Source organism: Nannobrachium achirus (assembly GCF_963921795.1).
Source record: "Nannobrachium achirus genome assembly, chromosome: 7".
In the NCBI taxonomy this organism is placed as follows: domain Eukaryota; kingdom Metazoa; phylum Chordata; class Actinopteri; order Myctophiformes; family Myctophidae; genus Nannobrachium; species Nannobrachium achirus.
This window is the reverse complement of record NC_137816.1, coordinates 22,932,361-22,958,880: the sequence shown is the minus strand read 5'-3', so window position 1 is coordinate 22,958,880 and position 26,520 is coordinate 22,932,361. Positions and strand designations below refer to the sequence as shown.

Here is a 26,520-nt window from a genome sequence, read left to right as displayed (position 1 = left end):
GATAACAGTTTGATTAAATTGTGGACATGTCTACAATAGGAACGCCATGGTTAGAAGTAGCCTATTTAAATCATGTTTTTGTAAATTAATATAATTTTAACGTTTTTGTTTGCTCGATTCATTCCTTCCAATGACAACGGGACTGAATTTGAGTAAATTGCCACAACCAAATGGCCATAAGATGGCGCACTTCCATAATAAAAAAAATAAACACACACACAGAACACACACACACACAATTGGAAATCCATATTCCCCTATAATTCATGTTTTCTGCTCCACCCACTGGCTTGTTAATGGCAGGTCAAAAATATACCCCCAAAATGTTCCCCCATCCAGCTGCATATGAACAGTTAGTTAAGTGATGTGCTTTCACTCTTTATCACTGAACCATCTAATATTTACCATTGATCTTTATTGACGACAGAATGACAAAGTGCACAAGCATAAAAAACACACAAAACAAACACAGCACAATCACTAATGACTGCAGAGTTAAATCTCAAGGAAAAAAGATTGAATATAAAAATTATTATCAAACAATACTACTGTGGTACTCTGGTCATGATTCCATCATGCAGCAAACCTATACAGTCTCAGTAGGCAACCTGTGCCTTTTTTTTTTCTTTCTGTACCATTACTGAAGGAAAATGCAAAATGGAGGTTCCATGAAAATTAATTGGGTCTCCATATTGTGCAGTTCCCCTGTATATTGCAATACAAAGTGCTAGCCAAATGAAGAATAACATGTGCCTATGAATACTACCTTCTGACGTAAAAAAACAAACAAACAAAAAGAGTAGTCCAGACGGACATTGTTACACAGAATATAAAATACAAAGGACTAGTATGCAAAAAAAGCCATTTCTAAAGCACCATCTTCGGTTGAGAGACATTGTGCAAAGTCATTTTTTTTCCAAATGTATTTCACAACAATGAGACAATTAATTAATAAAACATTTAGGCATTTATAAAAGAAAATGCACTTTATACACTGTGGACATAGAAGTCATTTTAAGTCAACACAAATCCCTCATGTGGTGAAAGACCAGCCGTTGGGAATCAAATTTGCATAATAGGCAATATCTCACAGCACAGTATGGACATACCTGATGTCTGAATTTATGACAAGTTTAAAAAAAGAAAATACAAAAAAAAAAAAAAAAGGCAAAACAAAAAACACAACAAATATAAAATGTGAAGGGGTGGGGGTTGGGGTGGCCACACATCATACACAAATCTGCATCAGCATAACAAATAAAATGCCAATATCGCGCAGTAATACATCAATATATCCAGTTGCCTATGTTCAGCCTGCGTAGAAGGCCTCAGGGTTGCCTTTCTGCCAAGCTAGGGGCTTAATATTACACACTGAGGGGGCGGGGCATGTCCCTTCACGAGAGCAAAGGGGGCAGCAGGGCCTGGAAGCCCAGCGACAGGATACACTTTGGTGACCTCTAGCTGTACGCGATTCCATGGCAGGGTCCTCGTGAGGCCAAAGGTTACCCCAGGAAGAGCCAGCGGTGGCAGTGGCGATGGCTCTGCATCTCGTCAATGTTTAACATCCGAGCCAGTCCTTTGTAATTTCTCCCAACTTGACAATCTTCAGGCTACTGTCTTCCAACTTGAAATAGTGGGCACCTTTGAAGAAGTAGCTGTAATCTGGAATAAGCATAGCAGTAGCACATTTGAAACTCTTCATTGTAAAATTGGTTTGCAGTTCAAATGAAATGTCTGCCTAAACCATACTGAATTTGTTTCATCTCAATCTCAGTTGACAAACATACGGTAGTATTCATTGTAGTATAATAGACTTGCAGTGCAATGACATAATTTGCCTTCAGAGTAAAACATAAATCAGGCACAAAGTTGGAACTCCTCTTTTTCAGAATGCTAATAAGCCAGTGTACAGAGGCACCACTGTGAGGGGCACAGAAGTTCTCTATATAAATGTGTTTTCTCGCCATGTGGGGGAGGTGCTACGTGATGCTTACAGTATGTATGTCAGGAGCAATGGCCTGAGCAGTAATGGAAAAACCCCTGGTTGACTGCCATCAACCAAACTGTGCATACCATCTCACAGAGCAGGGGTTATGGTTATGGATGATGCTGATCGTGGGCCATCTTCAGGTTTCATGCTTAATGTTCATATTATTATCATTAACCTTTCCAGTACCAATGATGAAGTCTAATCGTAAATGAACAATATCAGTAGAGCCATCCGCTTCTTCTTGTCAACTGTTTTATTTTCACATTTTCACATTTTTGGCTGCATGGCGTCAGCAATGCAAGCAGAGTTCTGGTATATAAGCAGTGTTGTTGTTGGAGGCATGGTGCCAGACATGATAAAGAGGCTGGCTGGATCGGCCTGACCTCTGGAAACAAGGCATGCCACGACAGAGAACTGAATCAGACAGCACTGACCCTAAAGGTCTAGTTACTTGCAACAGAAGTACTGCGTTCGGCTGCATACAGTATGTATGTCAGTGCCCTTCTTTGTTTAAGCCCGTAGCCCAATCAGGGAACAGTATTTTAGGCAACGCCATCATTAACAGCCAATGAGAGACCAGCATTCCTGGTGATGCCAGTGGTGATGTCAATGGCATCGCCAGTGGTGATGCCAGTGGTGAGCACAACTCATGACGCGCTCTGCTGGTGCATAGGCCTACTTGTGCAAAGTCGCAAGTTGGCACCTCGACAGAGTGCAGTTCTAGTTTAGACTGCAGGCAAATCTGTTTGTCCACACTGTGACACATCTTTAGAAATAACATTTGAACGTGGTTCAAATATTTTCTGCTGTTCAGACTTGCTGAACCAATCTGATCCTAATGTGGGTAGGCCACAGTATGAACACAGCCAAGCCACAGCGGATTCCTTGTGACTCGCTTCAGGCAACCACACTTGCAATTTCCCAGAATTGCATCTTTCTAGTCTCCAATATCTTCACATTATTGGTTCTCTCACTGCAGTTCAAAAACCTGACAGTCTACTGTCAGGTCCTATCAATAAAGGCATAAAAGCCCTAAAACAAATCTTAAAAAGAAAAGATTGGTAAGACCTGTGAAGGAATTGGCCCAATTTCTTTCTAACCTCGGGTCACCAGACTTTCTGCTGGGAGAAAGTCTGGTCTTCGTTTACTTAACAGGTTGTTTGATCCGGTCTAGACCGGATGGCATCTTACGTCATTCTGTATTCAAAACGGACTACACTTTGGCAGGAAACACCAAATCGGAAACAGTTTCAAACCAGTTAGCGCATGCGCAAGTAGTTAGCAAGTAGTTAGCGCATACGCAACTAGGGGTTAAAACTGTTTGCGGTTTGGTGTTTCCTGCCAAAGTGTAGTCCATTTTTACTACAGAATGACGTAGGACACCATCCGCTCCCGACCGGATCAAAAGCCCGAAATTGGAAGCCAGCCCAGGCTAATTTCTTTCCACCCAGTTTTAGAAACAAAAACTAGGAGATTGTCCTCAGTCTCTAGTTGAGCAAAGCATTTTACACACCGACTTGTGACGTTGTGTCATGCATTCCAGTCTTTTACCTGTAACCATAACCTGCTGCATACTGTATGCACTCGCTGATAGTCTGGTCTGGTGCTGTTAAGTACTATGTCTCTACTCTACTGTATGTCTATTGTATTGCAGGGTGAGGAATGCCAGGCTGCTGCTGATGAATGGGCACAGACAATGCGGCCCATGCACACACACGTGGACATTTCCTCATGGTTGCCCTTTCACTCTGCTCTGCTCGTCCAAAGCGTTAGTTACCGAAGACTGGTCTGGAAAATAATCACTCCTGCTCTAATAAACTGAAAACCAGGATGGCCATGAGAGCTGACACTGTTTGTGGAATGGCTGGTATTATGTGGAAAATGGCAGCTATAAATGCATTTTTATTTATTATTTTTTAAATAATAACTATGACTATGGTCATAGTCATAAACATCTACATTATGGCTCCTGTACATAGAATATGGCACTCCGGCACACAGACTACTACAGTAGGATGCATATTGCCTAACATTGACATAAAGCATTTAGGGATAACTGTTGATAGACTGTACATATATTTATTCACATATTCATTGTTAATGCGACCAAAGGTCGCAGTATACCATGAGAAATGTCGCAGCTTGTAAGTCCGTCAGTACACATTTTTACAGTCTACTCTATGGTTCTATGGGTTTGTGTATTGTTCTATGGGTTTGTCGCTCTGACATCATGCTCTGATGTCACTGTGATGTCAGGGGAACCACTCTTAACAGAATGGGCTCTGACATCACGTTCTGGCTTGATGTCCCTTTTATGTCCATATATTTTATGCCCATAAATAGTCGACAATGTGATGTCAGAACTGAAAGAGTTGCTGATTCATGGACACCTTTATGGACACTCTTGCTAGAGGCTGCCAAAGATGGTGGAGGCAAGAGTGTCCATAACGGTGTCCATGAATCAGCAACTCATCCATATTTTTCAGGAGATGGTAGAGTTTGCAAAGCTTTCAGATTTCTGGACCAAATGCCAGATTGTTAAGCTGCTCGATTTGAATGTTGTAGCAGTGCAGCCTGTATGGGAGGAATGGTTTCCATTTAGAGACAATTTTGAGCAAACAGGTCCTTCCTGTCATACAAAACAGGTGCATTTTTCAAGAACTGTAAAACTGTTTGATTTCTGGCTGAATGCTTCAAAAGGATTACCCATACCAATAAATAACCCCTTCTAGGATAATAAGCAGTACTCAATATGTAGCAACTTAAATAGGCTTTCATGAAGTCCCTTTTAGGGCACCCCTTGTAAGAAAGCGTCAGGATCACCCAAGGGACATTTGTACCACATTTCATGCTTTTATGAGATTGTTTGGGTGTCTTTTGCTTCATATGCCAACACTGTATGTGGCCATTTTTAATTTTGTTAATAACTCACGTCCTGTTTCAGATTATTTTGGGCACCCCTTCTAGGATGTTTTAGGATGACCCAAGGGATATGTATGCCAAATTGTATGCTTTTATGAGATTCTTTAGTTGTCTTTTGAGTCAATCGCCAATACTGTGGGCGGCCATTTTACATTTTGTCAGTAACTCACTTCCTGTTTCAGATTCCTTTGGGCACCCCTTCTAGGATGTCTTAGGATGACCCAATAGGGACACATGTGCCAAATGCCTCTATGAGATTCTATAGGTTTTTGAGGCAATAGCCAACACTGTAGGCGGCCATTTTCAATATTGTCATTAATTCACTTCCTGTTTAAGATTTCTTTGGGCACCCCTTCCAGGATGTCTTAAGATGACCCACAGGACATGTGTGCCAAATGTCATGCTTTTTGGAGATTATTTTGGTGTCTTTTGAGTCAACGGTCAACAGTTTAGGCGGCCATTTTGAATTTTGTCCATAACTCACTTCCTGTTTAAGATTTTTTTGGGCACCCCTTCTAGGATGTTTTAGGATGACCCAAGGGACATCTGTACCAAATTTGGTGCTTGTATCCAACGCATAACGTTTTGGCCATGTTTTGCCTTTATTTCCCCCTACTAATATCTGGGAATGCCCATATTTGGTAATGCCCATATATGGGCATGTTTTGACATAACATTGTTGACTATCACGCAGGGGTCTCCATATATGGTTAACTGGTCCGATATACAGTACATAACTTGCCAGATGGCCAATAATTGGTGCGACCTCGCCCTTTAAGGCGAAGTCGCATGTCGCCCTGAGACGTCTTATAGACTATATATTCACTCAAATATTCATGGTTGATACATACATAGATTATGTATTATAGTCACTGTATATTTATCTAAAGATCAATTGCAGATGTTAGTACCAGTCTTGTAGAATTGTACCTGTCTTGTCTTCTTTCTTTCTTATCTTATTATTAGTATACAAAAAAAAAAAAAAAAGTATAGAACAAATGAAGATGCGTTCTTACCAATGCCATTCAGACTGAAGGTAGCGTCTATGCCATCTGGGATTCCATTCCATGAGTCAGCGATAAGCTTGGGGAACCCAGGGTCCATTTTCTTTTTATCCTCATTGTACCTAAGGGATCATCATGAAGAGCATGGATTTGTATAGTGTCTTAGTGGGTATTATTTCACATCTTTAATTACTCAGTGATATATATTCTTCCATTCATCCCCCATGCCTCTAACCTGCAAGCCATTTCTTCTCTTTTCTCCCCCCCCCCTTTTTACCTGGGTGGTTATCCTAGTTTTATAGCATAACTACACAACTCCTCTTCTATATTGTTGAAAATGCCTCACTGCCTATTGCTGCGGAGGTATTAAATGTAAACGTAGGACTCAACAAGCAAACACGCTCTTCCTTGGAAGTGAAAGAGTTACAGGAAGTGTGCAGTCATCATCTTCTTATATACTCACATTGTGTAAGAGCTGTTGTGGTTTACAGTAAATCAATCATACGAAAGAGCCTAACTGAAACCAGGCATGACTCTGGGCAGCAATAACATATGATAACATCATCAACGCAGGCCTGGACTTTGTAACAAACAAGCTTTATGCTTATGGACGTGCATTTATGCTTTGCGCCTCACCTCCAGAACTTGTCCCCAGAAAACAGGTAAGTCTTCCTGTTTTTCCTGAAGCTGAGGGCTGCGTCAATGCTTTGTACATCACTGGGTAGGCCAAGGGAGGAGATACTCTTGGGGTAGCCTCTCTCCAGTTGGTCCGCTTTGTAAATCCACATTTCATTGCCTGGGATGAAGACAGGGGTGTTGAGGCACCAAATCAAAGAGGAAAACAAAGACATGAATGAATAAATATGATGTGTGTGTTTCTTCTGATGAAATGTCTTCAGAATTATCCCAGCTAATATAAACAATAATGCATTCATGCATTACTTCTTTTTCATCAAATCTACTGTATTCAGATATATTGCATATAATGGACTGGATACGTAACGGTTATGTATATAGGTCAACTATTAGGAAGACTGATAATGGAAAATATAATCTTTCAAAATGGAGAATATCATCTTTTGCTCAGCCAACCCTGAGCCTACACATGCCATGCAGTGAAGCAGATCTGCCACCGGTGTCCTACAATCTGGAGAAGATATTATGTAAATGGAGTCAAGAGTCAGGAAGGTTGCCATGATGCTGCGATGCAAGGCATGCATGATAAACCACTAATAACCACAGTCTAATGTCTTAAAGTGTCCACGAGCGTGCACCACTTACAACCGTACCCTGCTAATGTTTCTCCTTATCCTAATGTTACAGTTCTTATAAATGGACCATCACTAGACCAGGGGAAAACAGAAAAAGGAATGCCATCCATTAAGTCATGGAAATGGAATAACGGCTGTTTCTCTGATCACCGTAGAGCTTGAAGTGACGTGACCAAAACTCCAGAGCAACTAGATCCTCTAGTACAGCTGGTTCCCAATCTTTTTAGAACAACACCCAAAGTTGACTAGTGAAAATAGCAGATCTACAAGCTCACAACACAGCTTATGGAATTTCTTTGATTTAAATTGAATTGAATGTTGACATTTCTTTTTTATTTCTGAAACTAAATGTTTTTCACTATTTGAATATCTTTTGGGAAAAAATAAAAACTAAACAATTACTCAAGTCGTGACCCATATAAATGTGTCTGCGACCCAAACATGGGCCCCCGACCCAGTGTTTGGAAAACAATGCTCTAGTATTAGCTCTACTGGTTATCAACATAACGCCCGGACCCCAGGGGTCATCGCGGTGGGTTCCCCACCTAAATCACTGATTAGGCAGCAACTGGACACTTACGGGTCCTCTGAGTTAAATGAACACAGGATTTTACAGTGTCGTTTGGGGTCCCAAGATATAAATCGTATCAGATGGTGGTCCATGGACTAATGCATATCAACCTGGGATTCCTATAACTAAAAAATCACACCCGTGTGAACTGAGCGGTGGTTTACCCCCCCCCCCCCCCCCCCCCTTCCCCCCTGTGTGTGTGTGTGTGTGTGTGCGTGTGTGTGTGTGTGCCTGGTCTGGCCTGGCCTGAACAACAGCGCCCCTCCCTTAACATGTGAGGTCATAAAAGGTACTGCAGGCCTGCAGGCTACATACAGACACACACGCACACACACACGCACACACACACGCATACACACACGGCCACGTATAGGAGACGGTGTAACCACCGCTCAAAAATGGTGAGAATCACTGCTCTGGAATGAAATCAGAGGGGAGGAATAAAGCATGTGCTTGTCAGCATAACGTACCTGCAAAGAAGACGGTCTTCTCCTCCAGCGGGTTCTCGTAGGCAGCGTCCACCTTGACGGGCAGGTCTGGCCAGTAGGTGGCCACCAGCATGGGCCCGTTGGGCTTGCTTCTGAAGTTCACTGACCTGAAGAGGAATCTGGAAGAGGAAGAGAGGACCAAGGGAATGAGTGGGAGTTATTAATGAGGCCAGCTGGACTGAGTTTCAATCATTATCATACACATGTTTTGTGATGGTAATTTACTGATTAGTATTTGTTATCATTAGTCATTTGTTACCCCGTTTATGATTATACCTGACAACAGCTAGCAATAAAGCAAATGAAACAGTCAAAGTTGTCATGTTGACATTTAAAGTCGAATGATGCATGACATCAACTCATGCTCAGAGTAACATGAGCGGCGCAGTGTATTACATTCAGTGGTGATCCAGCATGCATGTTTGTGATAGTCACCAATAATGTTTTCATATAGCCTATACCAGGGTGTGTGCACTGTCACCAATGTTTTCCCATTTGTCAAGATGCACCATCTGTCACTGATCTTTTCATATTCATATAATCATGTAATTTCCATACTCAACATTATGAAACTACTAATAAAGTCAGTCTACCAATCCCTTTCTATGGCCTTCTTGACTGTTTTAGATGCTTCTAAGCTTAGAGTATATTGAGTGGCTGTCTTCAAGTAGAAGGTGCTTTCTTTGTTATGCTTTCTTATGATATGCGTTTTTTGAAAATATGGTCCAATTTATATTATAATTGATGTAGAAGCAGGGTAGGCTGTAGGAGGGGCTTTTGATCATAGGCTTGTGATGATTCTTCGTGTGCTTGCACGTGACCGTTGGCAGCCAATAACATTCGAGATGGTACCATTTCTACTAACGTTGATTTCTACAATGATGGCGGAACCCGTACAAGGGCCAAAAAAGCATACAGGTAATTTTCGCAGCATAGAAACCAATGGCTTCCCACTGTCCATATGTTTTACAGTCTATGCTCTAACCCAACCGACAGTATGACTACTACCACACAGTGGTTACATAACCTTGGAAACAAGCAGGCACGCATGTGTACGCATCATAGGTGCAATACGGCACTTAAACAAACAGCACTACATCCCTTGGGGAAGATGGCAGGATGGGAGAGTGAGAGAGCAAGAGAGAGAAAATGCAACAGAGAGAGAGAGACAGAAACAGAGAAAACAGACAGAGGGTGGCAGTGGTTCAGGAAGGAGAAGTGGAAGGTCCCTGGTTCGATCCCCGGCTTAATTCCTGTCACAATGTCCCCGAGTAAGACACTGGACCCTTAACTACTCCTGATGAGTGAGTGAGTGAGTGAGTGAGTGAGTCAGTGAGTGAGAGAGAGAGAGAGAGAGAGAGAGAGAGAGAGAGAGAGAGAGAGAGAGAGGGATAAGGGGGGGACAGGGGGGTTAGTACAAGTGCTTCACTGGCCCCAGTCAGCCACAATGGCCTGATTCATGAGCATCTGGTCCTCGTTAGGGCCAGGGCTGCCGACGCCAGCGGAACAAGACCCATCTTGCCCGGATTTCCAATACACAGCTGCACAACAACAGCTTCCCAAACTCTTTTCCACTGACCTATTTTACACAGAGCAAGGGCTGCCCATCACAAAGATAAGTTGTGATAATGAATAAATATGAAGACACAAAGCAGATTTCCCAAACCTTGTGTTTTTGCTCAAGTCTGTCACATGGAATCAAGAGAACTGGATGATAGTTGCAGCCTTGCAGGCGAGGAAAGCAAACTTCATTCAGACCACGAGTGTCAGCCACTGACGATTTTCCAACCTCTTTTACATAAAACTCGACCATCAAATGATGGGTCAGCTTGCTACTTACGGTATTTGTCTGGCAGAGTAGACAAACGTACCGGCGGCCACAGTCAAAGACGTAGGAGGATGTGACTTGTGGTCTGACCATTTAAACGCTATATACAGTACTTCATTGACCGAGGTCACCCAGGGGTCTATGCTTGGTGTCCCCTTTACACAAAATCTCTTCACAGGAAAATAGCAGATCTACAAGCTCACATGTTGCATTGCAACATATTGTGAGCTAGCTATTTTATATATATATATATATATATATATATATATATATATATATATACATACATATAATTATGTTTTGCCTATTATGACATGCTAAGAATAGGGATGCTAGTTTCCATGTGGTACATTCTCAACACATATTGTGAGACAAACGGCATGGCATTAGCATTAGAGCAGTACCGTATGCTGTCATACCAAGACGAAACCATAGTTGGCTATAATATCAACAGCAGATAAAACCTTCCCTGGCAAATATAGTGCATTACATTGACCTGTTTCTGAAACAAACGTATGTAAGCTGATTAGTCAAAGGGTTGCTGGTCCAGTCCAACAGTTCTTAAAATGGCAAAGATTTCCCTGACCAAAGACACGTAAGTAGTGGTGTGGACAAAGACAAAGTACTGCACATTAATACTCAAGTACTGTACTTTTTTACTTTATTGGAATATTTATTATTTTCTACACTCACTTTTACTTCTACTCAACACCTGAAAGATGCATTGCACCACAAGTTTGGCAACATGTGGTTGTATCTGTCCCTGTAAGAATAAACACAGTCAACAGAATCGGCAGGTTGGACAGGAGCAGAGATTATGCTAGCTTACCTCTAAAGCCTGGAGACAGACAGACAGACAGACAGACAGACAGACAGACAGACAGACAGACAGACAGACAGACAGACAGACATGTTACTTTATGCTGAGCTCAGTGAGGAACTTTCAGTGTTATTTGTCTCATCACGTCCAGATTTGTCCGACATAAATACGCCGGGGGGAAAAGAGAGGGGGAATCCCCTGTACGTTCAGCACAGGCGCTGATGAACTTTTGCTGAGGCCCAAAGTGCACTGTTTTTTATCTGCTGATATAAAAGTTGACTTGCTTTGCTGCTCTACAGCCAGAGGACCTGACGTGGCCTTGAGGCAGCTCATTAAGTCTCAGTTCCAGTCCGAAACGTTACTCATCTCTGACTTTGGAAAGGGGAATGTTATTGCGTCCAGCCTCCCTCTCTCCTCCCCATTTTGCGCGGTGCCTCTGGGTCAGTGTGCTTGGCAGCCCTATTTCAGCCTTTCTCACGTTTCAAAGCAGGAATCACACAGCTTGCTTGAAACTAGCTAGATAGACCCTTTCACGCAAAAGCCTTGTGCGATTCCACAAAGGCCAGAAAATAAAGCAATTAAATGCAATAGTTCAGCTAAAATCTTCTTAATTTCAGTAAGTATCTTTCAGCAAACAACAACTTTTATGAACAACAGAGCTCACAGAACCATTCTAGTTTGGGTCATGATAGTTTAATCACTTGAACCCTGTGTGCATATTCTGGGGGGAGCATTAGCCAAAAATAGCTGATCTACAAGCTCACAAAGTTTAGATGTAAATCGGCTATATGAAGTATTTTAAAATAGTGACGTTTAGGGATATCAGGGGTAAGGTATGGATGAAAATATATCTCTTGGTGTGATGGAAAAAGTGGTCAAAGTACAGTTGTAACTCAAGTCCAGTTCTCTAAGGCTTCAGGGGTTTAAGTGGTTAAACATCTGTCCACAATAGTCCAGCTGCAAATAATATGCTGGAGTAATCCTTAGCAGAAAAAAAACCCAGGGTGAAAATATAATGCAGTTATGAAGTACCGGGTAGTTCAATTACAACTAAACCTTGATGACGTTTCGTTACACCGTGTATTTGGCCGTAGACCCCCATCTGAAAATGTTTTGTGCCAGGGACCCCCAGAAGAGAAGATTTATGTAAAAAATAGCAGCTATAGTCCTGGGTCACCTACGTAGTGGGCCAGGCACCTATAGGCTGGTAATCAGGCCTGACAGCGTGTAGCGGGTTCGAGTCCCAATCAAGTCCTGATCCCGACGACCTTTGCTGCATGTCATCCCCCCCATCTCTCTCCCCATTTATTGTCAACCTACTTGTATACCTATCAATAAAGGCAGAACATTTTAAATGATTGTGATGCTATGTTAACTACTTCACGGGACCCCCTAGGCTGGACCCCCCCCCCCACACACACACACACACACACTCACACACACACACACAAACACACACAAACTTTGAGAAACACTGTTCCAGAGATCAGTGATTAACCAGTGGGCTGCAAATACACTTTAGCAGGATAACAGGCGCATTCTCTGCTCATAGATTCCAAATGTTTTCCAATGCTCACTTTTACCACATTAACAAATGCACTTTAGATGCCACTGGGAGTGACTGTTAGTTTCCAATATTATGCTGTGATGTACAACAAAGATCTATACCGAAAAACTGAAACTGAACCTGTTTCAAACGGCTAGAAGATCCATCACACAGTATACTATAGCCTAAATGAAAGAGGCAAATACTTCATCCTTCTGTTTGACATGATCCAAGCCTATACTACTTTTATAGTATAATGATAGGCACACCAGGGTGAGAGAGGTCAAAACTGTCTGTTGGTTTTATAGATATTTAACCAATTAAAAGTATTAACAGAAGCTTGTGACTAAATAATAAAGACATTGGATCCATTTGAACTCAGGTAATTCTTTTCCCATTTCCTGGAAACTAAAGTTTTTTTTTTCCACCCGACAGTGACGATTTGTGTGTAGGATCGGTGTTAGTTTTCTTCCAACTCTGACTACTTCGGGCTTCTAGGGGAATGCAGGACAGCCTTAAAGTGAATGACTTCACTCTTTGGTACGGAGGTCTGCTGACCTGTTTGCTTTGGATGCGCTTCCGAAATGGACATGACAGATATACTACAGCTCTGCCAACCTCAAAATTACAGAGGTGGGAATCTGTTAAGAAAATGGTTCCCAAACTCTCTCTGAGACCCAAAAAGAGAAATGTGTCTCCCTGGGACACAATCTAGTGAAAATAGGAGATTTACAAGCTCACAACTAGTCACGATGTGAGGCGTTGAGAGCTTGTAGATCTGCTATTTTCACTTTTCACTTAAAATCTTATTTAATCCAGGCGTTTCGGGCAGTATTTTGATGGAATCGTGCACTTTATGATAGAAGCATGAAATTTGGCACACAGTTAGAACATGCCATATGGAACATCTTTGGCTATAGGGCCATCGCAGATTTGTCTTGGGAAACTTGTGGGAGCCAATAAAAGTTAGGCTCTCATAGACTTTATTTGTTTTGCACGAAAAACATTCCTTGGGCTAAAAACGGCCACCATAAAACTATGGTTTAGTGATGAGTCATCACTTTTCACAGTTTTGTCAGTGCCGTTTTTCAGAAAGGAATGTTTTTCGTGCAAAACAAATGCTTGCATTGGATTCATAATCCTGAAAAACATCTAGTTTGACCCCTCACATGCTACTTAAAGCATATTTATTTTTTGTATTATTTTACTGTATAGTTAAGTCTATGAGAGCCCAACTTTGATTGGCTCCCACAAGTTTCCAAAGACAAATCTGAGATGGCCCTGTAGCCAAAAATGTTCCATATGGCATGTTCTAACTGTGTGCCAAATGTCATGCTTCTATCATAAAGTGCACGATTTTTGCCCGAAATGCTTGGACTAATTCAGGAAATTCTTTAAAAAATTCAATTATGTGTTATTATTTGCGGTTTCGAATGTTATCAGCTCATTAAATGGCCCTGATCAGGACCATGAAATGGAGCTAGTACGGCCATATTCGCTAGTTAAAAAGAGTTCCTACAAAAACGATAGGGTTTGCGATTCAGGACAGTAGTCAGTCATACAGTTGCTTGGGTTAGAGCTGATCAGAAAACGTTTTCTGTTGTGGTGCCTGGCAGAGCTCAACTCCCTCAGGTGGAAGTGCTGTCAGGAAGCGTTTATTTAGACCAAAGCCCATCGCTTTGTGAACTGAGAGAGAGATTGACTAAGATAAGAAAGCCTCTTCTTCGACATGAAGTCAGCCAGTAAAAATAAACTTCTAAAACAACTGAGGCCATAGAAAGCAGAACAGAATATGAGTATAAGCAATAAAACTACCTCCTGGGTTGTGACAGTCCACTTGTTTGTATTGCTATATTACATTTGGTTGTGATTGAGTATTCGTATAAGTATTACATAAAAGACAGTTATATTTACAACAATGTCAAAGACTTGATAAGTTTAGAGAGGGTTCAACCCGGTGCCCGGGTGGTGCAGGGGTAAAGTTCCTGCCTACCACTGTGGGTAATGCGGTTAGATTCGTTCACGGTGCCTCTGGGGGTTGGCTACTTGGCTAGGCATTGAACACAATTGAAAGTGTTTGCAGTGGGATGCGGGCAGTGGAAGGCAATCTGTCGGCGCACTAGTGACTCTACAGGGCCCCAGACTCACTTTTTAGTTGGTGCACCGAATTCTTTCATGTACTGTAGGTACAGCATACAACTCAGATGCACCCACACATAGTAGATCTGCTATTTTCACAATAGAACCATGTTATACCAAATGTAATGTAGCACTGTAATATTGGATCATTCCGTCCTTGACAATAAGCAATCCTACTGTTTGAATGCTGTAGAGACGCACACATGGAGCAAAAATAATTATAGAAAAATGTTTTTTTTTCTTTTCGTTTTTTTTTCGTTTTTTTTACTTCGACTTTTGGCTTTCTCTGGTGGGAGTCGACTTGTGTAATAATGCCCTAGTACACACACATTCCACCTGACCTGCTAAATTTGAGGTGCACTGGTGCGACCAATGAACATTTTTAGTTGCACTGGACAGAGTTGCATTGTGCACCCAAAACATTCAGCATTCTGGAGCTCTGTTCTACAAGTTGGCCAGGCAACAGACATAACATACTAAATAGTATGCTGCGTTGGCTGCTGGATGCTGCACCAACATCGCTGTCATATTGGAAAGGCAAGGGCAACATGCCATCAAGAAAGATCCCTGAGTCATGTGCCGCTTGTATATGATATAACTGTTTTATTACTGTTACCATCTATGTGAGAAAAAGTATTTTGGTTTGAAAACCCACATTTTCTATTTAACCATTTTAGATTTTCACTTTGTCATATGAATAGTGAAAATAGTTACAAGCTCACAGCTTGCATTTTAAAATTGGCCCAAAACATTGATTTGAGGGTTAAAGTGGTTAAACAAGTATCCTGTATTGTAACATAACTACATGGATAGACCTCCTTCCTCAATTGACATACAGATGCTTGATGCACAGGATGAGAATAGTTAAAATTAGGCCTACTTGTCCTTGAAGAAGAATGTCTCTCCTCTGATCTGTGCTACAGCATCAAACACCACCGGCTCACTGCAGATGTCCATGGGAGTGACAGGACCCTGGGTGGGTCCGGCACCATCACCATCACCACCACCTATTAGTGAAACATACAACATGGCCTGAATATTCACTATCTGAAAGATAGATTCATGGTGCAGGAGAAAAATTAAAACTTTGGTTTCATAGATACTTGTTCTAGTTTTGTTGCCAAACATGCCAATAATCAAATTGATCAAATATTGCCTTGGAAACAATTTATTATTATTATAAAGTTGAATTATTATCAACCTTTACTGAGATTAAAAATAAAAAAAACTCCCCTATTGCTCAACATGAAGAGTGGTATTGCCAAATAAACAAAACCTGCCTGGCTAAACAATTCCCACAGACAAGATTTTAGTGTTAAACAAGATTACATTCCCTGTGCACGCCCAAAGCTAAAACCCAAAGCAGCTGGGAACAACATAATGTTGCAATCTCTAATCTCCAGTCCGTTTCTATGGAGTACAAATGTTATGCTTACACACATGATTGTGATGCCTTGGGCAGTGTAAGTGTTGGGAAAGTTCACTTTCAAAATGAGCTAGTTCAAGTTCAAGTTCAAAACTTCTAAAATGAACTAGTTCATTTCATAGTTCATAATTCTACATTTTGAACTAAAGTTCATGGTTCCCCAAAATGAACTTAACTTAGTTCTTTTTCGTTATTTTTTTAACCATAATATTTTTATACTTTTGGCTATTCAAATGTATTTCTTTTAGACATTGCTGCAAGCTATTATTTGTCAAAATTATTGACACAGCCCATTATAGAACCACAGACAGCAATTATTTCATCCAACTTAACATTGAAGTGCCCACAATATTTAGATGCCCAGTGCCCACTAGTGCCCAGTCTTTCTGCATTGTGAAGCCAGAGGTTTCTAAACGTCGCGCACATCTGCATGTTTCCGCGTTCCATGTTAGTTCACGTTCGCACAAAATATGAACGCGTTCGTGAACGATCGTTCATTGAACGCGTTCGGGTACAACACTTGCCTTGGGGTTAGAGTGTCCACCCTGAGATTGGGAGGTCGGGTTCGATGATTCCACAGCCGGGTCATACCAAAGTCTGTGCAACATACTAGCGTCATTCATGTTCAGGTGGTGGGGTACTTACTGGAGATAGGCTCTAGTCCGATGGACCACATGGCTCAGCAAGACTTACTTTCAAGTTACTGATACTTCGCCACTTGAATCTAGCATCCCTATTCTGGTCATGTCATATTTGTGTCCACACTATGGTGCAGACTAAGGTGCACAGGTCGTGTACGGTCTGCGTACATGTCACGGTATAGATCCAATCAAATAAAATCCATGCTAACGTGAGTGCTCCACGGCTACAAGCTCACTAGCTAGTGCAGAAATGGTGCAGGACACATGGGAGGATCAGGAAACAGAGAAATGGGCGTTTCCCTTAAAGTTTAATATGGGACATCAGTTTTTTTCCTATCCGGTTTGAACCAGTTTCCGGTCAAAACAAAAATCGCTACTTTTTGAGCAGATAAACACCAGCGTAATGTTGGATGAAATTAAATAAAAAATGTATCTGTCATATCTCGTCATTGGGACAGAAGGCTTTTTAAAATAGCTCGTCAAATCTCGTCATTGGTAGTGAATGAGTTTGTGGTTAAACTGAAGATTGTAGTCTCACCACCATAGAGCTCCTGGATGCCTTTGATGTCATCATTAGACAGTCTGAAGTCCTTGGTGAAGGTGTAGATTGGAGCCATCAGTGCACCAGGGTCTTGAGAGTGTTCCAAGCCCAGGGCATGACCAAACTCATGAGCCGCAACCAGAAACAAACTGTAGCCTGGAAATAATCAAACAAATTACCTTCACAGATCATCATATTTACAGCCAGAGATTTTAAAATACCGGTATTTCAATATTGCATCCGAAGCTTATGAATGATTTTAAAACATTAAAACTCTGCATTTTACTTCTACAAAGCAATTAAATGACAGAACAATTGGAACAAAATGAATACAACTTCCAATGATATAACACAATGTAATTGTGGTGAGTCTGGCTCTTGTGATACCAGATGGATGGCGCTTCTGGTTTTGGCGTGTCAGTTAAGCAATCAATTATAAAATAACCTACTGTAAATCAAATTGAAAATAGTTACCTATGACTGTCTAACTTTCTGTCCTATTTGGAAAGTCCCACCCACCTGGCACTCCAAGTGAGTTACAACAAATGCTAAGCACATTATCTGCATTATGAGCATTCTGAACCCGTGGCTGAATGCTTCTTACCCTGGTCAGGACAGAAGCCCCACTTGCGGTCGTCATCGTAACTCTTGGTGGAGGCGCACCACATCTTGCCATCACTGCGCCCAGAGGAAGTGCAAGCCTCATAGGTGTCTCCCAGGAAAGTGAAGGGGAACGCGCAAGGAGCTCCCTCTGAGTTCCCTCCCACTGTTGACATGGCTGTATGGGAGAATCCAGTCACACGTTTCACTGACACGTTTCAGGATAGCCACAAGTCTAAACTTCAGCTGTTCTTGAGTCATGATTGACCTAGAAATCGTATGGCTCTCCAAAAGAGTGTTTTGATATGTATTGTACTGTGAAATAATTTCAGATGTTGAATCATGGCATTAAAGTATGCATAAGGCACTCAACATCAATAACTAATATTCCAGGCACCAAACCAAAAAGGGAAATTCCCTAACTGCTTTTCTTTCACAGGCAGATAATCTTTTGTTTGGCTTTTTTTTTGTGGGTGTGTGTGTTTTTTCTTCTTCTGCCGTTTTCTCATTCAACACTATAGCTAGCACACAAGGCTCTGTGCACACTGCACAGCTGCATTCCCAGTCAATTAGAACCAGATCCCAATAGTATTACCTATCCATCTCTATCTCTGTGTGTCTCTCTCTCGCTTGTTCTCTTTCGGTATCTCTCTCTCTCTCTCTCTCTCTCTCTCTCTCTCTCTCTCTAATCGGGAGATAGGCGACCGCCAGGTCGCAGCGTGATTTTTGGGCAAAATGCGTAGGAGCAGTGTCCAAAAATGTGTATGAAAAATCGGCCTGATGGTGGCGCTATATGGGACAGATCCATGTTGATGAGATGAGTGTAGACATACTGTGTACCGATTTGCGTGATTTTAGGGCAAAATCTGTAGGAGTAGTGTCCAAAAATGTGTTTTAAAAAATCGGCCTGAAGGTGGCGCAAAATGGGACAGATCCATGTTGATGATATGAGTGTAGAGCAAGTGTGTACCGATTTGCGTGATTTTACGGCAACATTTGTAGGAGCAGTATCCAAAAATGTGTTTTCCAAGAATCTGCCTCATGGTGGCGCTAGAAGAGGGCCATGTGAGAATTGATGCAAGGAGTATGTGTGCAAAATTTGGCATGGATCGGGGCAACGGTTGTGGAGATATGAGCAGGGCAAAAGTGTGACGTGTGACAGACAGACTGACGGACGGACTGACAGCTGGTCGAGGTTTTGATAGTAACTGCGACCTGAAAGGTCACAATGATGAATATTATATTCGTTTTGATGTTTACATTATTTGAAAATGATTGAAAGATTTTGCCTGTAATCTCTCTCTTTCTCTGTCTGTCTGTCTGTCTGTCTCTCTCACTCACTCACTCTGGCCTACTCTCCCCAGCACCACAACCCAAGAGCAGCCAGCCCTACTGACCAAATGGAAAATGAGCGGTGCTATTGCACAGTAAAATACTTTTACAACCATTCAGTAAACCACAAGCAAGAATGAAAACCACAGCTGGAACATTCCTGTCAACCAATACGGAGAGGCATCGTGCACTGTACAGCAAATAAACACACAAGCACACCCTCAAGCATGCTTACACACACACACACACACACACACACACACACACACACACACACACACACACACACACACACACACACACACACACACGCACGCACAAGCATACAAAAATGTTGATTGAAGTGTGAGATTATGGTTTCCATGCAACAGCCCTTTTACTTAAGAACAAAATAGAGCAAGTTAATCATGATGGGTAAAATATCTAAAAAAGAAGCTGGTCTAAGAATCAAAATGAGTTAATTTGTCAAAAATGTGGCATTGGTGCAGAGTCTGCACACACATTTTGACAACTGACAGACAGACAGACAGACAGACAGACAGACAGACAGACAGACAGACAGTAGACTATCCAACCCACCGGTTTCAGGGCAGAACCCGTAGCTGGTGTCACGGTCGTAGTCATCGGTGGTACCACACCAGCGGTAGCCATCGCTACGGCCTTCAGTGGTGCAACTGTCGTACTTGGTCCCCTGGAAGTTGAAGGGGAACTTACATGGAGCTCCGTTGGCGTTTCCACCCAGGGTGAACAGCACTGTTCATACACATGAACAAAGCAAGGTTAGGCATACTATACATGTACGTTTCTCTGAAATCTTTCTCATCCATCATCCATTAAAGAAAGGAAATCAAGTAATAAAGATCTCAGGATCTACATGGGAACAGTGTGGCTTGGACAATGGACATGATTTGGCCAGCCTGTGATGTTAGTATTTGATGACATATCTCCAGACGCATTAGACCGACACAGCACACAGACAGACACTCACACAGACCCTCTCAAAGGTGGCTAGCCACTTGTCTGATTCCTTCTGATACCAACTTCAAGAGGCCAGGACGTGAGATTGGACAGGTTATCTCTCCAATTACGTTAGTTATCTATAGCATACTGTATCTATGATGTATGACTCTCAACTTTGGGCAAGGGTTCAGCCCTATCAGAGCCCCATTTGATTTTCATTTCAAATTTCTAAGTTAAATATTTCAAAAAGTATAAAACATGTGCAAAAGGTTAGTGGAGGTACAAAGTTGGTCTATTGTTAGTGTGCACAAGAGATTTGGCACTCCAGAGAAACACACACACACACACACACACACACACACACACACACACACACACACACACACACACACACACACACACACACACACACACACACACACAGAAAATAGATACTGAAACACTACAATACATAATAGTACAGCTGCTGCAATATACACATTTGTTAGAATTCAGTTCCATATGAAATTGCACAATATGCAGGTAATTGTACTAACCCAATTATCCTATCTCATTACATGAACTCACTGGTTTTAACTTGTGTTTACATCATTTCCAACAACCCAGTACATGTGTATGTTGGCAACGGATCATAATGAGCCTTTGATAACAGCAGTACCATGGACAACAACTTAACGCAGATAAACAACATGTTTGACAAATCCCAGTATTTTTAAAGTGGGACAGTACCTTGCAAATGAGCAAATTCCATATGCCGTTCCAAACAACAACATCGCTTTCCTGGCAGTTATTCCAGCCTACTTTCTCTCCATCCAAAACAAACAGAACTACTTCAAATATATTTAAGTCTTACTTGAAGTAGCTCTTGGCCATGAGAAGAAAAACAGCTTCTTACCACCAACTTCGTGAACATTTCTGAGGTTCAGGTACAATGAAATTGAGCATGTTACTAACGCTGCTAAAGTTGTTGGTCTGATTGCCCATGGGGCCATCTCTACTGTGCACACTTTCATTGCTACAGTTGGTGAACCACTTATATAAGCCCTATATTCTTTAATAGGGTCCATGTAATTTACAAGCTAGTTTTGTTTATACAATGTTCGTATATGTTCCAAGTAAACATCATGATGTTTCAGTGAAATCTTGTTGTTAACTGGATGGCTCAGAGCTCCCTTCTCTGTTTGTTCTTTTTGCATAGTTTTCATATTTTTGACGATTATGTGTGTAAACAAACATACACAAACGTGAAACCTCAAACATTTCACATCAAACCTGTGATGTGACATAAAGTCGAGTTGGGTTGATATCAATATTCTTTCGTCACTCTAGATCAGGAAATAGAACAGTGGCCCATACTCACACTCATGGGGGCAGAATCCGTATTTGCCATCTTTATCAAAGTCGTAAGTGGTCGAACACCACAGGAAGCCATCATCACGGCCCACATTCGTACAGCTTTCGTACTCTTTCCCCTGGAACGAGAAAGGGAATTTGCAGAATTCCCCCTCAGCGTTGCCAAACTTCACCTTCACCACTGCCAAAAAGAGTTCAGAAAAGATGTCTTATAATTATCCGACTGGAGAGAGGACTATGTCATTCATTTTCTATATGGTTATTTCGAACAAAACATTCTGAATTATGGGAAACCCATATGCAGTACAGTGCAATCTGCAGTATATAGTGCAAATATATGTCATAGTTCAATTCTCCTACCATTTTGTGGGATTTCCCATGCAAGATAATTAGAATGTTTAGGCATTTGCACAAAAGTACAAATAAAAGGTAAAGGCTTTAGAATCCACAGCTGGGTACACTGGAGCCTTTCCATGAAAAGTGCAACTTGAACTAACTTTTTCTTAATATCAAGAATATGTTTGTATCTGGTACCTGAACCCTCCCCCAGGGTCCATTGCTCATCATCATCAAAGTGGGAGTCTCCACCAATGCCTGGTCCTGGTGCAAAGGCATGGGCCAGAAGGCCATCTTTACCATCGAAGGGGTAGCCATCGCCATGCTCTGTTGGTGACACAATTCAAAACATTAAAAAAAAGAAAACATAAGGAGTTTGTCTTTTAAATCTACACTTCTGCAATGAAAAAGAGTCTTAGTTTTCAGTATGTGACGAAAATGTACTAAGGAAACTGCTATGAAAGCTACCAATGTACTATGGAAACTACTACCAAAGTAGGCTACTATGGAACCTTGTGCGTTAAAGTTTCCATATTTGCATTATAATTAAAACAATGCTGATTGTTAACAAAGATGCTAATAAATAACATCTGTTCACTCCCGAGTCCTGCTAACAGATAACTGACTTATTAGCTGATTTCAGCTAACAACCGCAACACTGCAAATGCATTGACCGTTTTTTTTTGTCTGATGAAGGAAGAAATGCAACCGACTGAAAAATCCAAATGTTGACAGTTACTCCAAGGTGGCTTGTTTTTATTTGTGTGCCATCATAATTATGGGAGTCTTTCCAGACAGGGTTAACTGGAGCCAGACAGACACCCCTGGCAGTACCATGATTTTATGAGTAACTGTCTAATGGGTACCTTGACTGAAATGACCCTGCTAACCCCCCCCTAAAGACTATAATCCTCATTTGTGTCCCAAATCTGTCCAAAATATAGGCTGGGTGTGTGGGGCGGTGTCATAATAACATAATAATAACATAATAAATGTTATACTTGACCATAAGTCAACCAGGCAGAGTCTTCTGGTGAACTGCTTTCTTCCCTATGGTTCGGTCTGATCATTACTGCCCTTACTCAAGGGAAGTGGGTTACAAATGACTTGCCAGGGTTATTGGTGCTAGGATCCTATAATACTTGTTAAGTCTCAGTGGGGAATACCAATGAATTTTAGTTTTAGCAGGTCACTCCTATTCCCTGTGAAGAACTGGGAGGTCTGCCCTTGTGATCATTTATAACAGCCTACACAAGACATAAGAGTTTATCCTGCCCTATCCTGTCCTAAATGTGCAAGGCCAAAATTATGTGCAACTCCGTACGGAATGAATATTAAAAGGATGGAAAAAAGGACCGTTGCCAGACAGAATGACTAGGCACACAAAGCACATACTCACAAATACTGACTGTGCTGTTCATGGCCACAGGTACTTTAAGTCATGTTCAATCTTAGACGTAGTGCTACTTCCTTGAAATAAGCGTCTACCCTCATCCACAGATACTGTACACATTCAGTAAAAAGAAGGGGAAATTCTGTCTTGAGAGATTACACACAGTGAATGTTGTTGTCATTTATGTTATTACTTATTATTACTATTGCAATTATTTTACCATATATCATTTACACACTATGCAGCCTGCAAACCCCAAATTGTATTTTCTTTCTTCTTTTTTATTATTATTATATATATTATGTATATTATTATTTCTTCAATTATTTTACCATTATATCATACACACAACATCCAATCAACCCCAAATTGGAATCACGTGTTGTTGGGCCTCTATAGAGCGCACAAATGTGAAAATCGAGAACCGTATTTTGTAGAAACTTTATTTCTGTCCTGCAACCCAAGACTTTACACAGCGGTGGGCCACCACGCGGAGACATGCTCGCGAAGCAAGTTGTGATCTATTCACTCGTGTACTGTTCACTGATACACCTTACTATGACAGGAAGGAAAAGAGTTGTACTGTACCGTTGCGGCCAAAATTAATCATGATGTCAGCCTCCCCATCCATAAGGCGCGTGAAGGTGAGTGGAGTGACGTCAGCCCACACTTTGAACGCCCTGAAGAAAGCATCGTCGATAGTCTCTTCATCCAGATCTGGGCTGTGTCCAAGGATTCTGGAGAGTGAAACAACACATGAACCCATTAAGACCTGGAAATATTTTATACTTTAGCTATTAAAAAATAGCAGATCTACAAGCTCGCAGCGCGTCACTCTGTGATCTACAAGAGAGCTTGTAGATCTGCTATTTTTGAAAAGTCGTGAAATCTTTTTCAAATCTTTGAATAATATGTATTTTTAAAGCTAACATTTGTAACACAAATGTTGCTTCTGGGGGGCCCTGGAACAACATATTTTCAGATGGGGGTCTTTGGCCAAATACATATCATTTTGGGGGTCCTTGAGATAGAAAATTTCACAATTTTTCAAAAATAGCAGATCTTCAAGTTCTCAGCGTGGCACTCAGACAATGACACGCAATTATTTTTATAAATAATAATCAATAGCCATGTTGTAGCTTTTAAACCCCGGGACCCAAAGACCAAGACAGTCAAAGCAGAGTGACCCACTGATCCAGTAAAACTGTTATCTTCAGACACTGCAGACACTACTCCTACTAACAGCCTATGAGTCATCTGGGGAAAATCTTTCCTGAGAGAGTTCAACCGCAAAAATCCATTGTGTGCCTGTCTCTACTGTGGATTCTTCTAGACATAGGGCTGAGCTGAGATCCCCACGTTGTTATTATTTTCCTTTAGCCTTGCCATCCTCCTTGACAAACACACAGACAGGCTAAAGCGGTCAGGCGGCCACACCACCAAAAAAACGCTGATATAAATAAAACAATTCAGCACTGTTGTAAACTTCAAATAAATGGAGAGGGGGGAGAATAAAAGAGATCAAAGACAGGCTGTGGAGGAATGCTGGTGTTAGCAAGAAACAATTCAAGCACAAGGATTGTGTGGATGGGGGTTGGGTGTAAAGGAATCAGGGGGCATAGCTGAGGTCCATCTCTCAAAGCAAACAGACTCTGGGGGTGTTCTTTATAGTTTCCTTTGCTCAGCAGTTTATGGAACAACACAGTTAAACACTGGTTAGGGGAACAGAATTCAGACCTGTGTGTGTTTGACAGTGTTTTTATGTGAGCCACACCTGGGACAAACAGGATAATACTCTGTTAGGGCATGGTCACGCCACACTTTTATTCAAGCTATGAGGGAGGATTCTGCCAATGCATTTCAATGGGGATGGAGCGCTTTTCTGCCATTTGCGGATTTCTGAAAAAGTCAATTCCCATTGAAATGCATTGGCAGAATCCGCCCTCATGGGTAGAATAAAAAACGCAGTGTGACTGTGCCCTATTAGTGTTTCTTTGCCCTGCTTAGATGGATATGCACTATTTCCCTGTTTTGTATGTGTCTATGGAGTTAACATTACTCTAAAAGACCACCAGATGTGGTTATAATGCGCAAAGTTGTCTTCCCTGTGTATTTTTGGTTACTTCCTGAAAGCTGAAAGCCTCTGAGTCAAAGGCACACCTTAAAAACACTGTTAATGTCATCATATATTCATCCCCTCCCATTTTTTTCTATACACCCAACACTGTTTGGCCTATTAGCTCAGACCTACTCTGGAAGAGTCTGGATTGGATACTTTTTTGTACCACGTTTAGTACCACTTTCACACCACAGTGGAAAACATGGCACAAGTGGGCGGTGGAGTGGTGTGGTGTGGTGTGGTGTGGTGTTGGGCCATGTCAGTGGAAAAGGGGCTAGTAGGCCTATAGCCCCCTGGGGAGACTCCAGTCAACTAAGCATTCAATGATTTGGGCAAGACCAAAAATGGGTAATGACATTGGACACAGATATGCTATAATAGCCTACCTCTTGCATGGTCATTTCAGGATACATGTAATAGCTCTTGTGTTATATGGTGTGTGTTGTGTTGTGCTGTGTTGTGTCGTGTTGTGCTGACCTGTAGGTGATGTCTTTCTTCTGCCACATGGGTTTCCTGTGGAAGAAGTTGTAATTGGCCACGTCTGGCACTCCACAACGAGGCTTCTTCATGATCTCCACTGTCTTCTGGTCAATCTCTCCAGTCTCTTGCAGAGTGAAGAACTTCTGCATTTTCTTCAGAGTGTCCTTGAGCACCATTAGGTTACATCTGTCTTGTGGGCATCCATAAAACTTGTTCAAATAGTGCTGAAAGAGAAACGCGGAGATACAATAATGGTCTTTGTAAATGCAGATTTGGATTTTCCGTTCTGCTGACGATGACACAAGTATATATTTTTTTCCATTCCTATGAAAAAATATTAAACTACCATTTAAAAACAGAAATGCTATCAAAACTCGAGGGTATTTGATTTGATCAGCAGACGACTTCTCCACTAGCCTTTTTTATTGTGCATGCAAAAAAAAGTTTTTTTTTTTTATACACAAACAAATAACTTACCAAGGCAACTTCTTTGTCTGTTTTGGGGCTGGTATCGTCTCCTGGAAACCTGATAATGGGCGAGGGGGCAGCGCAGCTTCTCTGAAGAAAAGCGATGAATTGCAACAAAAACACGCCAAATATCGTCGATCGCCCCATAGTTGTTATCGGGTTGGAAAACGATTTGGGGAAAAGTTTAGGATAGATGCCGTGCGCTCTGCACTCCTTGCCTGCCTCTGCTCCTCTGGAATAGTTTTTTTCCCTTCTCTCTCTCTCTCCTTTAACGGGACATCCTGCACTTCAG

At 41.6% G+C, this 26,520-nt stretch overlaps 1 protein-coding gene across 1 annotated transcript; it reads right to left on the bottom strand.

Moving 5' to 3' along the window:
• Positions 1 to 395: 395 nt before the first annotated feature.
• Positions 396 to 26,520, bottom strand: mmp2 (matrix metallopeptidase 2). Its single transcript, XM_080729883.1, has 13 exons — positions 26,238 to 26,520; positions 25,758 to 25,984; positions 23,750 to 23,898; positions 21,967 to 22,095; positions 21,440 to 21,613; positions 19,699 to 19,872; positions 17,792 to 17,965; positions 17,185 to 17,343; positions 15,460 to 15,586; positions 8,229 to 8,365; positions 6,553 to 6,712; positions 5,929 to 6,038; positions 396 to 1,662 (listed from the first exon to the last, which is right to left on the bottom strand). Exons 1-13 carry the CDS (start codon positions 26,373 to 26,375, stop codon positions 1,559 to 1,561), a joined length of 1,962 nt encoding a protein of 653 aa, XP_080586009.1. The 5' UTR covers positions 26,376 to 26,520; the 3' UTR covers positions 396 to 1,558.

Excerpts from the sequence above, each read along its gene's own strand:
- mmp2 (XM_080729883.1), bottom strand. The coding sequence starts at position 26,375 with ATGGGGCGATCGACGATATTTGGCGTGTTTTTGTTGCAATTCATCGCT. Across the intron at positions 22,096-23,749 it reads GATTAATTTTGGCCGCAACG|AGCATGGCGATGGCTACCCC; the intron begins GTACAGTACAAC and ends TGTCACCAACAG. Across the intron at positions 17,344-17,791 it reads GGGCTTCTGTCCTGACCAGG|GCTACAGTTTGTTTCTGGTT; the intron begins GTAAGAAGCATT and ends GATTATTTCCAG.